The sequence below is a fragment of the Populus nigra genome, chromosome 1 (genome assembly GCF_951802175.1).
Source record: "Populus nigra chromosome 1, ddPopNigr1.1, whole genome shotgun sequence".
NCBI classification, from domain to species: domain Eukaryota; kingdom Viridiplantae; phylum Streptophyta; class Magnoliopsida; order Malpighiales; family Salicaceae; genus Populus; species Populus nigra.
This window is the reverse complement of record NC_084852.1, coordinates 22,768,348-22,788,612: the sequence shown is the minus strand read 5'-3', so window position 1 is coordinate 22,788,612 and position 20,265 is coordinate 22,768,348. Positions and strand designations below refer to the sequence as shown.

General features: G+C 32.9%; 2 protein-coding genes and 1 pseudogene across 8 annotated transcripts; all 3 read right to left on the bottom strand.

Moving 5' to 3' along the window:
* Positions 1-1,119: 1,119 nt before the first annotated feature.
* On the bottom strand, positions 1,120-12,831 carry LOC133668839 (putative disease resistance RPP13-like protein 1). 7 transcript variants are annotated; one of them, XM_062088866.1, is made up of 8 exons: positions 8,330-12,816; positions 5,523-6,082; positions 4,883-5,042; positions 3,232-3,345; positions 2,952-3,090; positions 2,805-2,875; positions 2,120-2,709; positions 1,120-1,677 (listed from the first exon to the last, which is right to left on the bottom strand). In XM_062088866.1, exon 1 carries the CDS (start codon positions 12,574-12,576, stop codon positions 8,431-8,433), a length of 4,146 nt encoding a protein of 1,381 aa, XP_061944850.1. In that variant the 5' UTR covers positions 12,577-12,816; the 3' UTR covers positions 1,120-1,677; positions 2,120-2,709; positions 2,805-2,875; positions 2,952-3,090; positions 3,232-3,345; positions 4,883-5,042; positions 5,523-6,082; positions 8,330-8,430. The 7 variants fall into 7 exon arrangements, with proteins under 7 accessions (XP_061944850.1, XP_061944870.1, XP_061944851.1 ...); XM_062088867.1 differs by lacking the exon at positions 1,120-1,677 and having other exon boundaries at positions 2,061-2,709; positions 8,330-12,604; positions 12,729-12,831; XM_062088858.1 differs by lacking the exon at positions 1,120-1,677 and having other exon boundaries at positions 2,061-2,709; positions 8,330-12,604; positions 12,694-12,818.
* A 4,848-nt stretch (positions 12,832-17,679) lies between these two features.
* On the bottom strand, positions 17,680-18,519 carry LOC133677363 (uncharacterized; annotated as a pseudogene).
* A 133-nt stretch (positions 18,520-18,652) lies between these two features.
* On the bottom strand, positions 18,653-20,265 carry LOC133683465 (probable transcription factor At3g04930). The gene has a single exon (XM_062106775.1). It carries the CDS (start codon positions 20,142-20,144, stop codon positions 18,909-18,911), a length of 1,236 nt encoding a protein of 411 aa, XP_061962759.1. The 5' UTR covers positions 20,145-20,265; the 3' UTR covers positions 18,653-18,908.

Below are 20,265 nucleotides of genomic sequence, written 5' to 3'. Positions count from 1 at the left end.
AGAGACACTCATTCCTTTGGAATTTCTCCCTTTTATTTCCACACTACATACATTAATATTCTTGTTTAGAATTATTAACACAACAAAAATAAACCATTCATTTCTCACTTTCTCCTTTTACAATTAAACATATGCAACAAACCTTAACAACATACACTTAACCTAATCTTACATTAGTTTTGTTTTCTTCCAACACATATCATTTCAAGCTTAAATATAGTTCATCATAACAATCATTCAAAATCCCTCCCCTATCATTTTCTATTTTGGCCGAATATCCTCCATGATATAACCATGATTGTCACTTCAACTTTTAACATTCATTCCATCCCAAAACAAACTAAAACATGTCAAATCAATCAATAAAACTCAAACCTTTCAAGTACTTTTTTTTTTACATAATGACACCATGGATCAAATTCATGGATTTTCCTTTAACTTTTCCTATGATTTCACATTACCCACTCTTAAATACATATAAAAACATTTTTTTTTATCAAAGTTTAACAACAACAATGCATCATTCAATCAAACTCAAGCTTAAACACATACCCATTTTATACCTATAACCAAAACCAACTAAAAATTGTATATAAATGAAGGTGAAGGCTTGCTTACCATTTTAAACACTATTTCCATGAAGTTTGATGCAAGAGAACTCAAACTCTTCTTCTTTCTCTTTAAGATTTCTCACTTTCTCTCTCTACATAGTCATCTTCTTTTCTTGGTTTCTCACTTCAAAACTCATTTATATCATGTTTATTTTTCAAGAGAATGATTGGTCCTTATAAGAATCTCTCAATTAAGCAAGAAACCACTCAAAAATTAATAAGGAATTGAGGGCTTTTCGTTCTCCCTGGCTTCTAGAACTCTTCATCGACTTTCTCTTGTTTATAAAGAGAAATTTTGCTTACTTTACCATTTTACCCCTCATAATATTTTTCCTATGTTTTTGGGTAACACATCTGGCTGCCGACCTAATTGTAAGGCCCTGAACTCTTATTGTCCTGAAATTTTAACCTAATATAAGAACATATATCATGAGAGCCTTCATAAAATTTTAGCCCAATCTAACAGTCGGATTGGGAGTTATGCTTGATAACATAAAACTGGACGATATTGGAATTTATAACCCGAATTTTGATTTCAAACCCAACTTCAAATATATCGTTCTCTCTCAACCGTGTGAATTAGAGAGCCCATATATTGTTGGAAAGGTACAAATGTTTGTTGCATCTGCATTAAGTTCTTCTTCTACGATTGGACATTCCCTGACATTACCTTCATTCATTCTCATTACATCCATAATCATATTCCTGTAAGGATTACTGTTCTCATTTCCAACTTCATGCATGTTGCTAGCACTAAAAGTTGACTCAAACACATGTTCTTCCATACTCTCATTAGGAACAAATAGTTCTTCGTAAGCATACCAACTCAGGTAATCCTCCATGAACCCTTTGGTTAGAAGATGCATCGTTACAACATCTTGATGCAGAAACTTTAAATTTTAAAACTTCCTGCATGGACACCTAATACCGCCATCACTAAAATTCCTTGGAATAGATGTTGTGAAATTAATAAAACCCTGGACACCGTTACAATAATCCATCATCCGCAATCCTTGGGGTGAGTCCTGATACATCCATGAACGATCATCCATGACTTCTATTGAACCTATATAAAAATAACAAAAATATTGGTTTTCCCCGACATTATCCAACAAACTAAAACAACACTTATGTTAAATATTCATTATCAATTATCAACTATCAACGTTTATACATACAAATTTATACATATATAAATTTACAGAAATCACAACTTCAAAATAGAATTGATAACAATTAAAAAAGACTCGTTAAACAAGCTATTATTTATTTATTTCATCACAACACATTTAATTTGGTGTAATTCAAACAAAATTTCAACAATTTACAAACAAATATAATTTGACAAAATCTAAAACAAACTATAACTACAAAATTATACATTCATACTACAAGTTTCTTTGACAAATAACAATCAAACAAGTACAAACATTAATAAAATACATATACTAAAAAAACAATAAAATTCACATTTAAATATTAAAACTAAAAAGGATAGATTTACTTACAAAAAAAAAATGATAAAATCCACAAGAAACGGATATTGTGACCACGTACAAGATATAAGAAAGTCGAGTGCTTGTGTTGAGAATAGTGGAGTTGGGATGGGTGGTTGGCTGTAATTTGAAAGAGGAGAGGTGGGATGAGAAAGAAGAAGAAAAAACAGAGGAAGAGAGTGTCGGCAGATGGGGTGGGTATGTAATGGTTTTTTCCGATGAAATCACCGACGAAATGAATCCGTCGGTGATTCTGTCGGTGACAGTGCCACGTCACTGTACGGCTATCTCAGTTTGAATCCCTTGGTCATTCCATCGGTAAAATCGTCTGAAAAAACTCCACGTCACCACGCCGTTGCATCTTTCCAGACAAACTGTATACTCTATCGGAGAAATAGTCGGTATATACCGACGAAAATATTCCATCGGTATATACCGACTGTTTCTCCGACTAATCTAGGTCGTCGGTATATACTGACAGATTTTGAGACGGAATTATTTCCGTCGGTAATTATTACCGACAGAAAAATTATGTTGGTTTCCTCCGGTTTTCTGGTAGTGTAATTACTTGTTTGTGGATATCACACCACAAATCACATAACCTGATATGAAAATTTGTTAAACAAAAATAAGATAAGGAAATTAAAAGAAAAATATAAATTTACAATAATATAACATTTTTTATATTAAAACTTACCCAGTTACACTATGGTTTTCTCATATTTTCTTGACCAACATCTCATTGCTATCTTCCCAGTAAATTTTTTCCTTGTATAAAATCATATATTAATTAATTTTTAAAATTTTAAAAACTATTAACTCAAATTAAAGATTATTATCTAACCTTAAACTTTCTCCACCAAGCTGCTACCATATTCATATATTCAAGATGCTTATGAAGTTGACTCCATTGAAATAATATTTCTTCGAATGATAATTTCATCGTAGATGTGATCGAATAGACAACTTTATTATTGGTAAACCTGAAAATCAAATCATCGAAGCCATTTTAATTTAATGTAAAACTTAAAATAACCAAATACAAATAAATAACTTCAGTATTTAGAAGAAAAAAAACATTAATTACATAGTGAGGTCATCCTTCCATTCTACAATAATCTTACCTAATAAAATGTCTCTGGTAAAGGGAATTCCAACTCTGTTGTCCACATTGTTCGAGCCTTGGTCAGTAACTTCCGTGGTAGATACCTCTTCATATGTCTCTTCATAATTGTCACCTGAATTAACAACACGATCACCAACGTTATTGCTTTGACACTGCTACTTGACAAAGTAGTAGCGATGTTGTTGGACTTAGACATGTTTCTTCTTTGATACATGGTATTTGAAAGGAAACAATTAACACAATTGCAAGAACACTCGTAACTTAGTTTTTGGACAATCCACCAATTCAATTAGCCCTGCACAGATTCAGTCACTTTAAGTTCAAGACTTTTAGGCAAAACAAATATGCACATATCATTCAAATTTTACAATTTAGATTCTATTGTAATAGTATAGCTCTAGATACATCGAACCCAATAGGTATAGTTTAAAAATTGTGTAACAAAAAGGGAAGCCCTTACGAAGAAGAAATGTTGAGCAACTCTTTCATATTTCTTTGTTCTCCAAAACCTATTAGAAGAGTGTGTGGAACTCAAAGAATTTGGTAGTTAACGTAATTGTTGATTTTGGTTTTCCATATGTTACAACTTACAAGGGAATCCTATATTTTTGCAAGCAGCTTTTGTTACCTCTCAAGTACTTCAAACTATTTTTAAAACAACTGCCTTTAAGATTAAAAAATACAAGAATTCTATTACACAAACAAAATTGATTCCTAGAAGCACAAGATCCAAAACCAACCAAGTACAAAACCAATTACGGAAGAAACCACTTATTGTACTCAAACCCACATATTGTTCAATGTTTATCCAGTTATCAATTCATTTCTGAAACACAAAACCATAAACCACAGACTACTCAAATATATGTCAGATAAACGAACATAGCTAGAGTGAACAACATAATCAACAGCCAAACCAACCTCCACAGAAAGAAGTTAATGCTTCAATGGCAAACTCATAAGAGCATAAACTACATTACAGGTCATTGCTAGATAATAGATGAGTTTGATGTCATTCTTTTTGCCTAACATTTCTTTTTCGACGCAAGAGGTTCCCTAACCTCAACCGGCCCAAATAAGATAACAGAATCTCTTTTTTGCAATAAGAAAAAACCTAACAAGAAGAAACAATATCAAAAGAAAAAGACTCAGTCAGTAAGGAACACTCTGTTTGCCCTAAACATTGCAAAGAAGGCAGAATAATACCACTTGAGCCATATACGTTCAAAACACACTACTCATACATAATACAACACAAGCAATTTTTACACTCTATTAGCCAAGTACGACAACAATTATTCATCAAACTAACCAAAAAAATGGAAACTTGCAAAGTAATCGATTCAATCTTGGCATACAAATTTCAAGTAAAACTATCCAAATCATTTACAATGTTGCATGCAGTTAACCATGAATTCAACCCTCATTTCCATATACAATCTAACCCCCATTTCACCAAATAAAAGCATACACACTACATAATACATTAGCTATAAAATGGTATCTCTGATTGCATCTATCAGTCAAGTTTCTTGCAGGAAACGTCAATTGGTCAAACTGGAATATACATAAACACAAATAAGCATTCAACAAAAGTAACAGGAATTACAAGTCAAAGAACAAAACATTGAAAAGAAACATGAACCTACCTAGCAACATCCAAATGGAAAGGGAATGGTGGGAAGAGAGAAGAACTGATTGAATGTTAAATCCAAAAAAATCAATCTCCACACCTAGCCTCTGCAACAACTTCCTTGGAAGGAAGACACTAGGATAATGAAATCTCCAAAGCACCCAAAACCCAAAAGCCTGCATTTAAAAAAAGCAAACATGAGAGAAAGACACCAAGAAACCCGAGAAACAACAGCAGAGAAAAGAGCACAAAAAAGCAAACCAAAGGTGCCACCACAAATGACAGGGAAGGAGAGAGATCAAGTGAAATTAGGGCGTGAAATTTGGGGGAAATGGGAAAATTAGGAATTTCAATTGAGAGAAGAAGAAATGAGGGAGAGGACTGTCAGGTGTAATTTCATTTTAAAATCACCAATAGAATTTTCATCAGCTAATCACTGGCAATATGACATGTCATCAATGCTACCATGATGATGAAATTGCCAATATAATTTTTTTATTTTCTTAATTATGTCACCATTTTCATTAGCAATTGCCAACAAAAATGTTCCGTCGCTGTTTTCATCAGCGTTTTCGTTGCTATTTGTCAATTTTCTAGTAATGTTTAATGGATGTAAAACAAGAAAAAATGATTGGACAATTCAAGTTCCAACTGACCTTCTGAGTCTTAAGTAGTGTTTCCAACAAGTCGAGAAGCATTAAGAGAATGAATAAAATGGATCATCACTGTTATGACACGGTCATGCAGTTAGATTTCCCTTTATTGTACTTGTTGCGAGGAGCATCAAACTTGTATCTCCTTGACATTGTCTGGATTTACAGGCAAGCAAAATATAATTGACAAGTTCTGCACAGTTCTCTAGCACAGCTATATTCCCAGCGTCCTCATCAGTCATACCCCAAGCAACTGTATAAATACATCCCATCTAATGGGTAGAAGACCATGGTGTCCCATATTTCCCTTCCACTGTCTTCATGCAATGACTCAATCATACGGTGTAGAGAATTCCTTGTCCGTGTAGTTTGCTTAGGGACATAGCCTTATTCCAACTTTATCTGCTCCTGGTTCATTGACAACAGCTTAAACTACTTCAAAAGCAATCGGCAGCATCTCCTCACCTCCACCATATTGGACTGTCTCACCATTCACTTCATCTTTTGTAAAGCAAGCAATTGGGCAGGAATGAGACCCGTGGATTTCAACTTCCACTGGAACCCTACAAATAATAACAGGAAATGATCAAAAGGCAAGCTGCTTTGATAATTTACCTCCGAAAAAGATGCAAGACTTGTTTAAAAAACCAGTAATCACTTCTAACACTTCAACAGTCAAAAGACACTGATTGTTTCATTCCCATGAAACCTTGGTGGATTAACTCCCATCTAGAATTATAATCAGACCACAAAAGAAACAAAGTTACCAACAGACACCTATTACTATTTCTAAGAGGATCTAGAAAATGCAAGAAACAAGCTTCCATTTACCTGTCATTAGCAACATGGACCCCTTGTTTTAGTAAAACCTCTGAGGTTATCTGGGTGATGGATACACCATTTTCCTCATTTAAGTAGTTGAGCCTTAATTAAAAAAAATTGTGATAATGTCTTAGAATGATCTTTAATCACTTCTCCACTGCTGTAATAAATGAAAAGGTTCGTTTCTTCCATGTCAGTAATTCAAGGATAAATCAATTTTCATACAAGAGAGAACCAATATGAAGTGCAGAGGGTGCAAACAATCAACTGATCAAACAAAAGAAAATAAACGGCAGAAATTCTCAAATTGAAAGGATTAAACATGGAAGGAAAAAAAGAATTGAACAGAAAAACATAGGAGAGGGAGTGCCAGGAACAGAAATGCCTCCACTTCTTCTACAATTATAGGAATGGTCAAAGGGGAATCATGTGTGCAGGTTTTCCTGTGCAGCAACCCTAGTGCTCAAGGACCACATATAACAATAAAGAAAAGAAATATATATATATATATATATATATATATATATATATATATATATATATTGCCAAACAAACAATTGAAAATCATTACAATGAAAACAAAACTTATGAAAGAAAAAATTCTTATTTTGCAGGATTAATGCACTTCTCTTTTGCGCAAGGATTTGTAAGCAGTCTTGTTGAAATATAGTTCTACATGTTCAGTGATCAATAACACGCATATATCTCAATAAAGTGTGGGAATATAACAGTAGCAGCAGTTATGACCCCATATCATGCGCGTTGGTGCGAGCAGCTAAGTGTTCCTCAATTGGAAGTCCAATCACCAAGCAAAATGTCCTATCACTAAAAATTCAAAAAGAACACTAAGTAATTGCCTCTATGCCTTGAGCCTGCACTCCTAATAAACAAATTTTCCCATTTATTCAATTTCTTGATTTTTATCTTCAATTGTTGGGAACTAATAAAGTTCTTATGCTAAACTCTAATTAATGAACCTACAAATACCTTCAAATTGTATTGGATTAAATTCAGCTATCGTAGACATTCCCCATTTCCATCCCCAGTCATTTTTAATTTCCCATTTATTGAAAAAGAAATCCCATTATTGGTTCCTTTTTCATCAAATTATATGGATCAACAATCAACACTGATGAAATTGACATTTTGTTTATAGAATAATATAACAATTTTATCTAATTCCATACACGACTATGGAATGTCTGAAACACGTATGAATAGAGGAATAAAGAAAATTTTAATTTTCTACTCAGATTGGAATATGCAATGGATACAACTGGAAAAGAATTGAGAAATTCCACTTAACTTAGACTTATGAAATTTTATATAAAATAACAAAAAAAATGATTCAATTTCTACTATTATTTATGAGATTACATATTCCAATACAATTAGATACCTGCGAAATAAATAATTAGGGATTTGATCTTTTCGATGAGATGACAACCCAATAGTCAAAAACAATATAAAGTTGTTTTTCTAGCTCTTTCTACTTGATAAAATAGACACTAACTTGAAATTGCATAAGAGAAGAAAGTATAGCAAAGAGCTTCAGAAGTACCTGGCGCTAGGTATTTTGCTTATTATAGATAGGGTAGGCATAGGGGATCAAATTATCATACTCACTCTTATTAGAGAGTATTTGACACATTATTTATCATCTGAGAGAAAACACTACAATTATATGCAAATGATGAAGAGAACATGGGTTGCACATGGTGGTTGATTGGCTTCTTGATGAATATTTGTTGAGGGATAAATTAACAATCTATATGGAGATACAGAATATGTGTCATCTTAAACCGCTTGTTTGGCTTGATTGCCTTGATGAATAGAATGATTTTAGTTAGTTATTTCACCAGTACAGATTGCGAGATGCCATAAGAAATGAAATATGGTGTATAACCATGTAAGAGGTTGATTTTGACAAGACAACAATTGCGCAAACCACTTGGCCAACTTTGAAGTCAGAGAAAGAAGAATGGTACCTGATTCTCTTGTTCACTTTCAATCAGCAGAAACTAGTAACAATCTGCAGGTTCTACCACCATCATGGTTACTGGATTGCAAAATTCTATCCGGACTTCATTTATAGAAAACGAACATCCAGTATTACATAGGGAATGAAGGCAATCATGGACCAATAACGTCCATTCTTTCTTGAGCATTGTTTTTTCAGAAGGGGGCAAAATTCAATATGCAGGGACCCAAGCGTAGCAGGGAAGCCTTCCTTAGGCAAGAAACAGAGTTTAGGGCAGTCTGAAATCATTAAAATTTCAAGAGACATGAGACGTTTGAGGCCCTTTGATATGGACTTCAGACCCTTGAGACTCAAGATGTAAAGAGAGGTTAGTGAAGTGGGAAGAAGTTGACCCTCATCATCGGGAAAGGAAACCATATTTGTACAAGGACTTGTGCATTCAATTACAAGTCGTTTAAGAAAGATGAGTGTGTAGAGTCCCCAGTCTAACATTGACTCTGTGACATTCTCACAATAATGGATCTCAAATTCAATTAAGTTAGGAGGCAAACCCCCTTTTGAAAAAGAAACAAGACTGTGACAATGATATACACTCAACTCTTGAAGAGAAACTAGGCAGTCCATATGATCGGGTAGAGACCTCAAATTCTCACATTTCCATATGCTTAAAGAAATAAGATTTGGAGTGATCAATCCCATTTCTGGGAATGATTCTAACATAGAACACCCACTTATTTCCAGCTCAGTGAGATGGGATAGGTCACATAAGGACTCTAGTGACTGCGTTGTGCAATAGCCAATTTCAAGCGTCTTAAGAGACCCAGGAAATTCAAAAGCTGGGAAGGGCAAGAGAGGTAGACCTTCTATGGTCAAATGCTCAAGACGAGACAACTCCCTTCTATCACCGCCATCATACACAATTCCCCCATGTAGATTCTCGAGATTTTTGCACCATGAAATTGCCAGTGACTTCAGTGTGATGGGCAACATTCCTCTTGGAATGGACTTGAGAGATGGACACCAACTAATTAGCAACTCTTCAAGAAGGCACTGGCTGCTCTTACAGCCATTCATCGTTAGCACCATCCCATCAGGCAATGACTTCAGCGAATCACACCGTGAAATCTCAAGATGTTGGAGAGTGTATGGCAAACCTCCTGGAAAGGACACTAGTTTTGGGCAATGATCAACTTTCAAATTTCTGAGTGAACCAAGGAACTGCAACCCACTTGGCAGTTGTTCCAGGTCACCAAATTTCTCAAGCTCAACTAATGACACAAGCTGCTCGAACTTCTTGATCTCTAAATGCTTCATACTTGCAAGTTCATGTAAATCAGTTCCATCTAGCCACAGGTACATCAAATCATTGCAGTTTTCAATTTCCAGATCTTGAAGTGCCACCAAGGCTTGTAAAAAACCACTACGTAAACCAAAAAAGCCAGTAATGCTCCCAACTTTTAAAGTAGTAAGGGAGGGCAAAGACTTATGGTTTAGAATTGCCTCGTTACACCCTTCAACAATCAATTCACAAAGACATGGAAGTATTTCAGGTAAGGCTACTAACTGTGGGCAATTGCAAATAGAAAGTTTTTTCACAGATGGAAGGTGACTTGGCAACTTCCCAGCCAACATGGGACAATTTATTATTGTAAGCTCGCGTAGATAAGGAAATTCTCCAACTTCCTCTTGGTTGAATCCATTAGACCAGGACCATTGCTTCCAATTCAACATATCCTCAATTATTAGACCCTCCAGAGATGGAAAAGCCTTGACAGAAGAACCAACCCCCAAAAACTCAGCACCAACTGTCGTTACCTTATCCATGCCTTTTATGCTCAAATCTCTAAGTAAAGGTAGTTGTCCTAGTGATGGTAATGATGTGATTTTATGGCATCCACGAAGTTGTAGGCACACCATATTAGTGAATGAGTGATCCCCTAACCATGATGGGAATGTTGTGCCACCATATGACATAATTGAAAGCTTTTGTAGAGTTTGATGAGGTTCTAGAAGGTTGAGGAGCTGCAATTCCCTTGCTTCACTTTGAAAACCATTGACATTATGAATCCATTCCAAGGATAATTCACTAAGGCCCCTCTTCTCCTTTAGAATGGCAAGCTCCGTGTCTTGAACATCCACCACATTATGCAGCCCTGTGATATTAAGTTGTCCTTGAAGATGGGAAAGTTTCATCAACTCTTTTATCCCAAGCCCTTTTCCCATGATAAACTTTGGCAAGGTATGGAGGTTTGTCAAATTACCTATCTGAGGTGGCATCTCTTGCAAACTATCTGTGCCGCTAATGTCAAGGTACTGCAAGTCAATTAGATTGTCAATGCCTATAGGTAACTTAATAAGTTTCTTGCAACCCCTCAATCCCAGCGTCTGCAGCCGAAATAATTCACATAGTGATTCAGGTAACACTTCAATTTCAGTATAAGACAAGTTAAGGTACCGTAAATGCTTTAATGCACAAATAGAACTTGGCAGCTCTACTAAACAATAACCAGCTAGAGATAGCACAGCCAAACGTTTTAAGTTTGGAACCAAGTCATGCAACACCTTACTGGTCAAGTGGTTATATGGTGGTGAAAAAATTGGCAATGGTAAGAAAGTTCGTAAACTCTTCATCTCATAAAAGACTTCAAACCTTTGGGAGACATCATAACGGTGACGAGTGAATGATGAATGGCGAACCTTTGCATGCGATGGTGAATCCTCAAGCTTATCACCCAAATGAAAGCATACTTCTCCGCTAACAAACTGAGCTAGTTCACTTATTAGGTCATGCATAACATACCGGACATTGTTGGCACTGGACTGCTGAAAGAAGGATCTTGATAATAAATCATGAAAGTATTCCTTGCCTATGTCTTTCATCTGTTTCTTTTCCTTTGGTTGCTGCAGAAAACCCTCTGCCATCCACAACGAAACCAATTCATTCTTGTCAAATTCGTAGTCCTTTGGAAAAATTGCGCAATATGCAAAGCACTGCTTTAAATGAGAAGGAAGGTGATGGTAGCTCAATCTCAGAGCTGGAAGGATCCCACTATTGTCTTCCGGTAAATCCCACATTTTGCTATTCAATACAGCCTTCCACTCCTTGAAATTCCGTTTACCACGCAGTAGGCCTCCAAGCGTCTTTGCTGCCAAAGGTAATCCCCTGCACCTTTTAACTATCTCTTCGCCTATTTCTTTCAAATCTGGATAATCATCAAAATTACTTGCATCTAAAGCATGTTTGGCAAATAGCAACAGACAATCATCATCCGACAGCTCCTTCAGTGCATAAGCATAAATTGAACCCGTCAGTAATGAGACTCCTTCGTTACGAGTGGTGATAATAACTTTGCTTCCTCGTGCCCCGCTGGCAAATGGGCTACAAAGAGCAGTCCATTCCTCGTAGTTCTCACTCCAAACATCATCTAAAACAATCAGAAACTTCTTGCCAGACAGCTTCTCCTTCAGCTGCACTTGAAGCAAATTTAAATCACATCCCGAAGCAGAACTATCAAAACTTAAAATTGTTTTGGTTATCCTAAGCACATCAAAATCATCAGAAACACAAGCCCATGCTTTATAATCAAATTCCACACTCTCGTCATTATACACTAGCTGCACAAGAGTTGTTTTGCCGACACCTCCAAAACCAATAATTGAAATCACAGAGAACGGCGACCCATTTGCTGCTTCACCACCTCTCATCAACAATTCAACCAGAACCTCCTTATCCTTTCCCCTCCCATAGACACGTGGTTTTTCTTCCATCAACGACGTTGTGGGCAGTCTTTCATTGAATCTACTCAAACTCCACTCGCTCAAGTCCAAGAGATCCTTTTCTGCAACAATCTCTTGTAATCTCGAAGTGATCTCCTCTAGCTTGGACCACCCCATCTTGCCAATACCAGCAGAAAAACAAGTTGGGACCAGATTCTTGCCTAATTTACTCTTCCCCCTCTTGTAGCTGTAAGTTTGAGACCAAGCTTCATTTTCAAACTCTTCCAAGACATCCTGGACATCATATGCCAAATTTCGGAGATTGTTAAGCCATAATTTGACGGCCTGGTTAGTTATTTGTTTCTCTTCGGCATCAGTCAGAACCGCGCGAATCTCCAACAACCTTAATTCCCATTTCTTAAGTTCACCGTCAATTTCCTTTTCCTTTTTGCTAGCAAACTTAAGAAAACTAGCAGAAGCCAACTTTTCGAACAAAGGCTGAAGAATAGCAGAGGTAATAGCTTCTACAACAGTCATCTTTATTTCTTCTTTCTGTTGAATCAGTCTGCAAATAAAATTCAATATTTAGAGCATTGAGAAATCAAATTAAAAAAAAAATGAAGGGACGAGACTACTAGTTCTCAGCATTTTTACATCAGTAAAGCAAGATAAAAAAAAAAAAAAAAAACCAAAGTTCGTCGATTCCCTCCTCCTCCTCCTCCTCCTTGTTCTGTAAATAAATTGCCGATTTGTTTGAAAATCTATCCGCTAGATCAAATTCCCAAAAGGAAATGAAGAGGCAAGGTGTTTTAAAAAAAAAATTATGATTTTTTTATTTTAAATTAATTTTTTAATTGTTTTTAAGATTGTTTTAATATTTTAATATGAAAAATAAATAAATATTATTTTAATATATTTTTTAAAAAAATACTTTAAAAGATGAGGATGGCCCGCCGCGGAAGAAATGGAGTTTCTTTTAGCCCAAAAAAGCGTCGTTTTTCCTCAAATGCGTAGTTATTCAGCAATTGAAACTTCAAAGTTTGAAACTTCATTCTGTTGGCTAAATAATTATCCCTTTTTATTCACTTATTTTCTTTTCTTTTCGTCACTTTGCTGCTATTGATATTTCTTTTATCTTCTACTGGTAGGTGGCCGCTACGCATTAATTTTTTTGTATAAAAAACTATAGAACAATATTAATATATAAAAGTATTAAGTTTATTTGTAAAACTAGATCCAAAATCTTTAAATTTTATTATACTGTCCGATCTAATAATAATATTTATAATATAATAATAATATTTTTAATATTAATAATAATAATAATAATAAACTTATCTGATTTAAGTTCTTATAGTTTTTTATTTATCACTTGAAATGAAATTTATGGTTTTTCTTTAATAGTAATAATATTTTTAAAAAAATTATTAATGATAATAATAACAACAATAATAACAATAAAAATAGTACTAATAATTATAAACTTGTATTTAGTGCTCAAGTCAGACCCAAGTTTTTAAAGTTTGGTTCCTCTAATAATAATAAAAATAATAATATTTATAATAATAATAATCATCATCATCTTACTTGTTCTTATAGTTTTAAATTCATTTAAATCAAATTTATGGTTTTTTTTCAATAGTAATAATATTTTTTAAAATTTAATAATAATAAAATAATAACAATATTAAGAATAAGAATAACACTAATAATAATAATAATAATAATAATAATAATAATAATAGAAATATTCATTATAATACAAGTAATAATATTTTTAATATTGCTAATAATATTAATCTTGCATGACCCACATGGATTTGGTTGTAACGTCGGGTTCAAGAGTTTTGGATGTAGGTCTAGCTACAAAGCCGTGTCATTAAAGCGTAATAATAACTAAATAGAAAAAAAAATTAATATTAAAAAATAAAATTTAAAAAAAGAGATTGATTGAAATGAAAAAAAAAAAACAAAGTAAAGCACTATTTCAATAAATAGTGCATTGAGAGGAGCAGTACAGTAAAATTCTATTATGAGACCACGATAATCTAATGAAAAATAAATTAATTAAATTATGAAATTAAATTCTCAATCAAATTGATATTAAAATTTGAAATTAAAAAAAATGTAATTAAGAAAAAAACATTATGAATCAACTGGGTTAACCCGTCAAACCTGAAATCTAGAGAGTGTGATAACTAAATATAAAAAAATTTAAATTTAATAAACTAAATCAAACCAAAAAAAATTAATTAAAAAGAAAAAAGCAAAAAAAAAAACTATAACTAATAATATGTTTTTCAAATTTATTAATTAGTATATTAGCAATATTCATTATAATAAAAATAATAATAATAAACTTGTATGATCCTAATTTAAGTGGATATGGCTGCAATGCTAGACCCAAGAGTCTTGAATCTGGTTGCAACACCAGACCCAAAAGCCTTGAATTTGGATCTGACTGTAAGGCCGTGTCATAAAAATATGATAACTAAATATTAAAATATAAAATTAAACAAAAAAATTAATTGAAAAAGAAAAAACAAAGCAAAGTACTATTCCAATTAATAGTTCTTTGCGAGGAGGGGTATAGTAAAATCCCCTCATGAGATCATGATAATCCAATAAAAAGTAAACAAAACAAATCATGAAGTTAAATTCTCAATTAAATTGATATTAAAAGATGAAATTGAAAGAAAAAAATTAATTAAAAAAATTAAAATCAATTGAGTTAACCTGTCAAATCAGATTAACCCGTCAAACTTGGAATCCATGTCATGAAAGTGTAATAACTAAATAAAAAAAATTTAATACTAACAAACTAAATAAAAAATAATAATTTAAAAGAAAAAAGACAAAAATTAAAAATTAAAAATTAAAAACATCAGTTTTTTTACTATGAACGGCATTATAAAATCCAACTTTTAGTTATAATTAATTACAAAAATAATAGTATGTTATCATTACATAGAAAACTAAGATGCGTAGTTTTTCCTTTTTCCTATAGTTAGTTAGCATTGTTTTTATACTTATAAAACATCATGGATCTCCTGTGTGTTTTATAGCAATTTATTTTAGTTATCAAAGTTTAATTTTGAAAGATTTAATTCTAATTAAAAGCTAACTACTTTAAATTTTTTAATCAATAATAAAATTAGAAGAAGAGAAACCAAAATAATAATAAAAAATGTTGAGCATGGGTGGCATGTCATAGATTTTAGAAAAAACACATTTAGGTCCTCAAACTTTTAAAATAACAAAAAATAGAAAAATTAGGTTCCTTTAAATTTTTTAAAAACTTAATTTTGATACAAAAATTTATTTTTATTATTTTTCAAACATTAGTTAGAGAGAGGTCAACATATTTTAGTGATGAAAGAGAAAGTTGCTATTCAAACTATTTCCAATCATCAAAATGGATTTTTTTTCACAGGATTTATGAGATAAAAAGGGCTTGATGGTTATTGTTAGGTGCCTCAATATTTCCTAATAAAATAGATTTAGGCTAAAAAAGATAAATCTAAACTGATTTGATTTTAGGTTTTTAAATATTTTTTTGAGTATGTTGAGTTTATAGATTGATACGTGGTTGTTCCAATAATGTTAATGAAACCTTTTTGAGTTGAAATAATCTAGAATTTGAGTTTTTTACCCAAAAAAACATTCCTTTAACTTTTTGGCCACAACAATGGTGGCAAAAAATGAACTTGTCATTTGCATTTGTTTTTTAAAGAAAGATGTTTGGACCTTTAAATAAATAAAAGAATGAAGCCCAAGCATGCTAGCCTGAGCTTGAAGGCCCACTCATACGTCTGAGCTCTTTTCCAGACCTTTATTTTTTAATATATATAGATTAAGTATAAATTTAAGAGAAAAATATTTATTTAACCCTTTTGGATCCCCCAGGTTATTATTATTTTTTTATTGATATTTTTTAATATCTTTTTTAATAAATAATTTTTAAATTTATGTTTCAATTAATGTAACTCATCTGTGTTTTTTTATTTAATTTTTTTATAGAGATTTTTATAAAATTATTTTGTGTATTTAATTCTTGAAGTGAATTTTCTATTTTTTCTATAATTTTTTCATTTTTTGTATGGATAAATTTTATTTTTTAAAATAAAAATATTTATTTTTAAATAATATTTTTAATATGTACAATCTTACATAATATATTTTCTCCTTTTACTTTATTCAAACAATTTAATGTGTGTGTGTGTTTATTTTTATTATTGCTTAATTGAATAAAAAAAACTATTTTAAGTAAAAATATTTAGCAAACACAACCGGGTAAATATCTCATCTTGCGAGATTAAATATCTTGATATACACTTGTTTTTTTTTGTTTTTTTCAGTTTTATTTTTAGTTATTGTTAATTATTTTTTTAATTTATTGGCACATATAGTTCTTAATTTTATTTTATTACTTATATGCATAAACTATTTTATTTGTATTTAAAAAAAATTTAGCTGCAAAAACACATCAAAAAATTTTACATATATAATTTTTTATGAGATAAAATTTTATTACTTATATAATTTTTTATATAATTTTTTTAATATTACTTAATGCAATTTTATCATATAATAAAAGTGCGGTGTTGAGTAAATATAAAAAGTGAAGAGATGGTAATTAAAGATAAGTTTTTTTAAAAAAAAAAATTTGAGTGTAAATTTTGTACAATATATTTATTTTTAATTATTTATATTTTTCCCAAATAAAAAATCATATTGTAAGTTTTTATTTAAGATTTATATTGCATGTTTTTTTTAATCGAACATAAATATATAATCCAATCAATCTATTTCAAGGTTTTTTTGAGTTGTTTAAAGATTTATTTTAAAATAGTTTAAATTATATTTCATAAATATTCTTATTGTTTTTCAATTAAGTCTTTTTCAAATAAAAAAAATCAAATCATGTAATATCATTTGTAGTAATTTTGGTTTTTTTTTTTTTAAGAGTCGATTACCTTAAGAATTTCCAATGAATAGCATCGAGTATATAGTTATTTATATCATTTTTTAAATATTATTTTATTTTTTATAATAATATTATTGAAAAAAATAGTTGATAAAAAATTATACAAATACTAAATCAAATGGAATAAACAAACAAGATTTGATTGAATAAGTGCGATACAAAACGAATTATAGAAGTTTGTTGTTATTGCACTGAGATTTTGACAAAAGAAAAAACTAGCAACTAAAGTTATATATAAATTTATGAAAGTTAGGTTTTAATTGCCTTGAAATTTAAGTAAATCATCTTGCATTAACACTGATAAAGTTAATTACGTTAATTGGTTTAAAATATTGTTATATATATTATGGTTTAAAATATTGTTACGATAATATTATAAAATTTATAAACTGTCGAATGATTAAAATTGAACCACCTTACAATGGGGTTTAGGTGATTAGATTAACATTATATAATCTATGATAATATTATAAAATTTATAAACAGATAATCTAATTGTTATAGAATAGTTACTGTGCCTAGAAAATAACTAGTAGTGTATTATTAGTTATTTTTTAAGATTTATTTTTCAAAAAATATAAATATAAATAGAAAAGGAGAAATTCGATGTAAAAATGTTTCTTCCATAAAACACTGCAAAAGATAAGTAAAATCTATGGGGTCGGTTTTAGAGAGATTACCTGTACAAAGGCTCAGCCATTGCCGTATCTGAAGATAGACTCCATAACACCAAGACAGCAATGTGCACAAGAAAACATGAATTCATCCTCTCCCTCTAACAAATTCTTCAAACCCCGAGTGAGGTTTCTCAATGCTTAAATGGCAGGCACAATTGACCCTAAACAAGCACTTCCAAGATTTCAAGTTAAAGCACTTTTGGAGCAAAATTGAGCACTGGATTGCTTCCTCGAAGATAATACAGAGCAATTACCGAACGAACTGTCTAATCAAAGATATTCCTCACAACTTCTACAGTCCAAGCCAAGCTTAACAACAATGATATAATGATCAAAGGAGGAAAGTAGATATTCAAAGCTCCCATCACAACTTAAATCCACAAAGACATCCTCAACAATCCAACTGCGAGCATAAGATTAGTGGGCTGGCTCAAGTCACGGAATTTCAAAACAGGTTCAGGCAATTTGATCACAATCTAGCAGCAATATCCAATTCTTTGAGTGACCCAACAATCATGTAAGCCATTGCCACTTGCAATAGCAGTAAGACAAATTCCAGCACCATCACTGATAGGCCTTCTGGAAGCAAATTAAGAGAATTCCGGCTGATGGAGACAAGGGAAAGGAACTCCACAATATGAAATAAACCATGGATGCTGCCATTTTCCATTCAAGCACAACAGTGAAGCTTGATAGAGATACAGTTTCAACTCATGGGAGGTACCTCCTCTTTTTTCTTTTTTTTCTAACACTATCTTACGCTTCTATTAATTCCCTTGAATATAAGAAAAGATACTGGCCCAAAAGAGACAACCTTGATTCCTACAGTTTCATCTTAAGCTTAATAGAGATACAGGCAAGTGGTATATTTTGTCACAAAAAGGGATTCTAAAAACAATGTCACGAAGAAAACCACAACAAAAACCCAGAACAAAATGAATGCTCACGGTGAAATAAAACCTGTATCTTTTATTCTAAAAAGTCATTCCAATTATGCATCAAACCATATCTACAGAAGAACAAACTATGAACCACTAAACAAATTAGAAAATCATTATTCATTGACTATCTTATCAAAGTTAAAAAAGACTAGCGACAAAGGAATCCCCAGAAAAACCCGAAAAGAAAAAAAGTGACTTCCCCTACACTAAATCAATAACCAAAGGAAAAATCTCCTTGATTCCTACAGTACCATCATCAACAAACTAAACACCCATAGACCGCAACTCATCCAATTGTGCTCTAATCTGATCCTGCACCAACTCCAGCCGCTTGGAATAAACCTCCAACTCCAATATATGCTGCTTCCTCCACTTCTCATCCATCATCATTACATCCCCTACTCCAAAACTCAATGGCATCGCATTCATTGCCAATCCCCCAACCCCTCTACCAACACCACCCATCCCTGCTCCGGCCATGTTGCTCAACAACTCCTTAAACAAAGGCGACAAACAACTCCTCATTGTCTCCTCGATCACACTCGACAAATTTCCGTTCCCACTCCCACCCCCATTAACATTAGTCTCATTCCCCACGAACCCATCATTCATCAACACACGCTTCTCCTCCGTTCTAACACCAGCAACTGGTCGCGACCGCGACCGTTTTCTTGATCTAGGAGTAGACCTTTGATCCTCAATTTTAACAGCAACATCAGCATCCATCATCACATTATGGTTATTGAGGTTAGGGTTAGGGTTTCCTCCATCATCATCATCCAAATTGTGCCCATCTTCACTACCAAAACCCGCGATTTTTCCCGTAGAACTCCAGATCTTCCTCGAAATCTCAAAAGTAGCCTGATCATGTGGGGATTTAAAGCAAAAATCTTTGCCAGAATTTATCTTATTCAGAACATTACGATACTTCTTCTTTAAACGACGTAGTTTCTCAACAAGCTGGTTCTTGTTAAAATCGAGCTGGAGTTTCGACTTGATTTGATCATAGAATAAAGCGGTGTCGTTATGGTGATTATTAACAGTACCTTTTGTCGTTGTGTAATCTAAGAACCCTTGAAGTAGTTCAATTTCATCTTCATCGGTCCATAATCGTTGAAATAACCGCCTGGTGTCATCGAATTGCGGTTTCTTCGAGTCTTGAGAGGGGATGATTGTCGTTTCAGGGGGAACGCGTTGTCGTTTCAATACATCGGGTGTGGAATCAGAGGCCACTGCTGTGGTGGTGGTTGTGACAGCAGGGATGGAAGCGATGGTGACGGCGGGGATGGCAGTGGGGACGGCGGCGGAAGTGGAGGTATCATCGTCTTCGAGTAATTCTTCGGATAAGACGTCATCGTTTTCGGGCAAGGTGTCATCGTTTTCGATTTCAAGGTCGTCTTCAAGATCGTCGTTTTGAGATTGAGAAGATTGATCATCTTCATCTTCGTCGTCAACCTCGAGATCTTGGTCGAATACGGTGTCATCTTGCTCCGCTGCCATTGGAGCGAGAGAGAGAGAGGGTGGGTTAGGGTTGAAACCTTGCGCGTTGGACTTTCGTTGTTGGAGAGGGGAGGAAGGGAAGTCTGATAGCCCGAAAAATGTGGTAATCTTTTTAACAATA

What these genes read in the sequence shown, in the direction of transcription:
- LOC133683465 (XM_062106775.1), bottom strand. Translation starts at nt 20,144, where the DNA reads ATGGCAGCGGAGCAAGATGACACCGTATTCGACCAAGATCTCGAGGTT.
- LOC133668839 (XM_062088867.1), bottom strand. Translation starts at nt 12,576, where the DNA reads ATGACTGTTGTAGAAGCTATTACCTCTGCTATTCTTCAGCCTTTGTTC.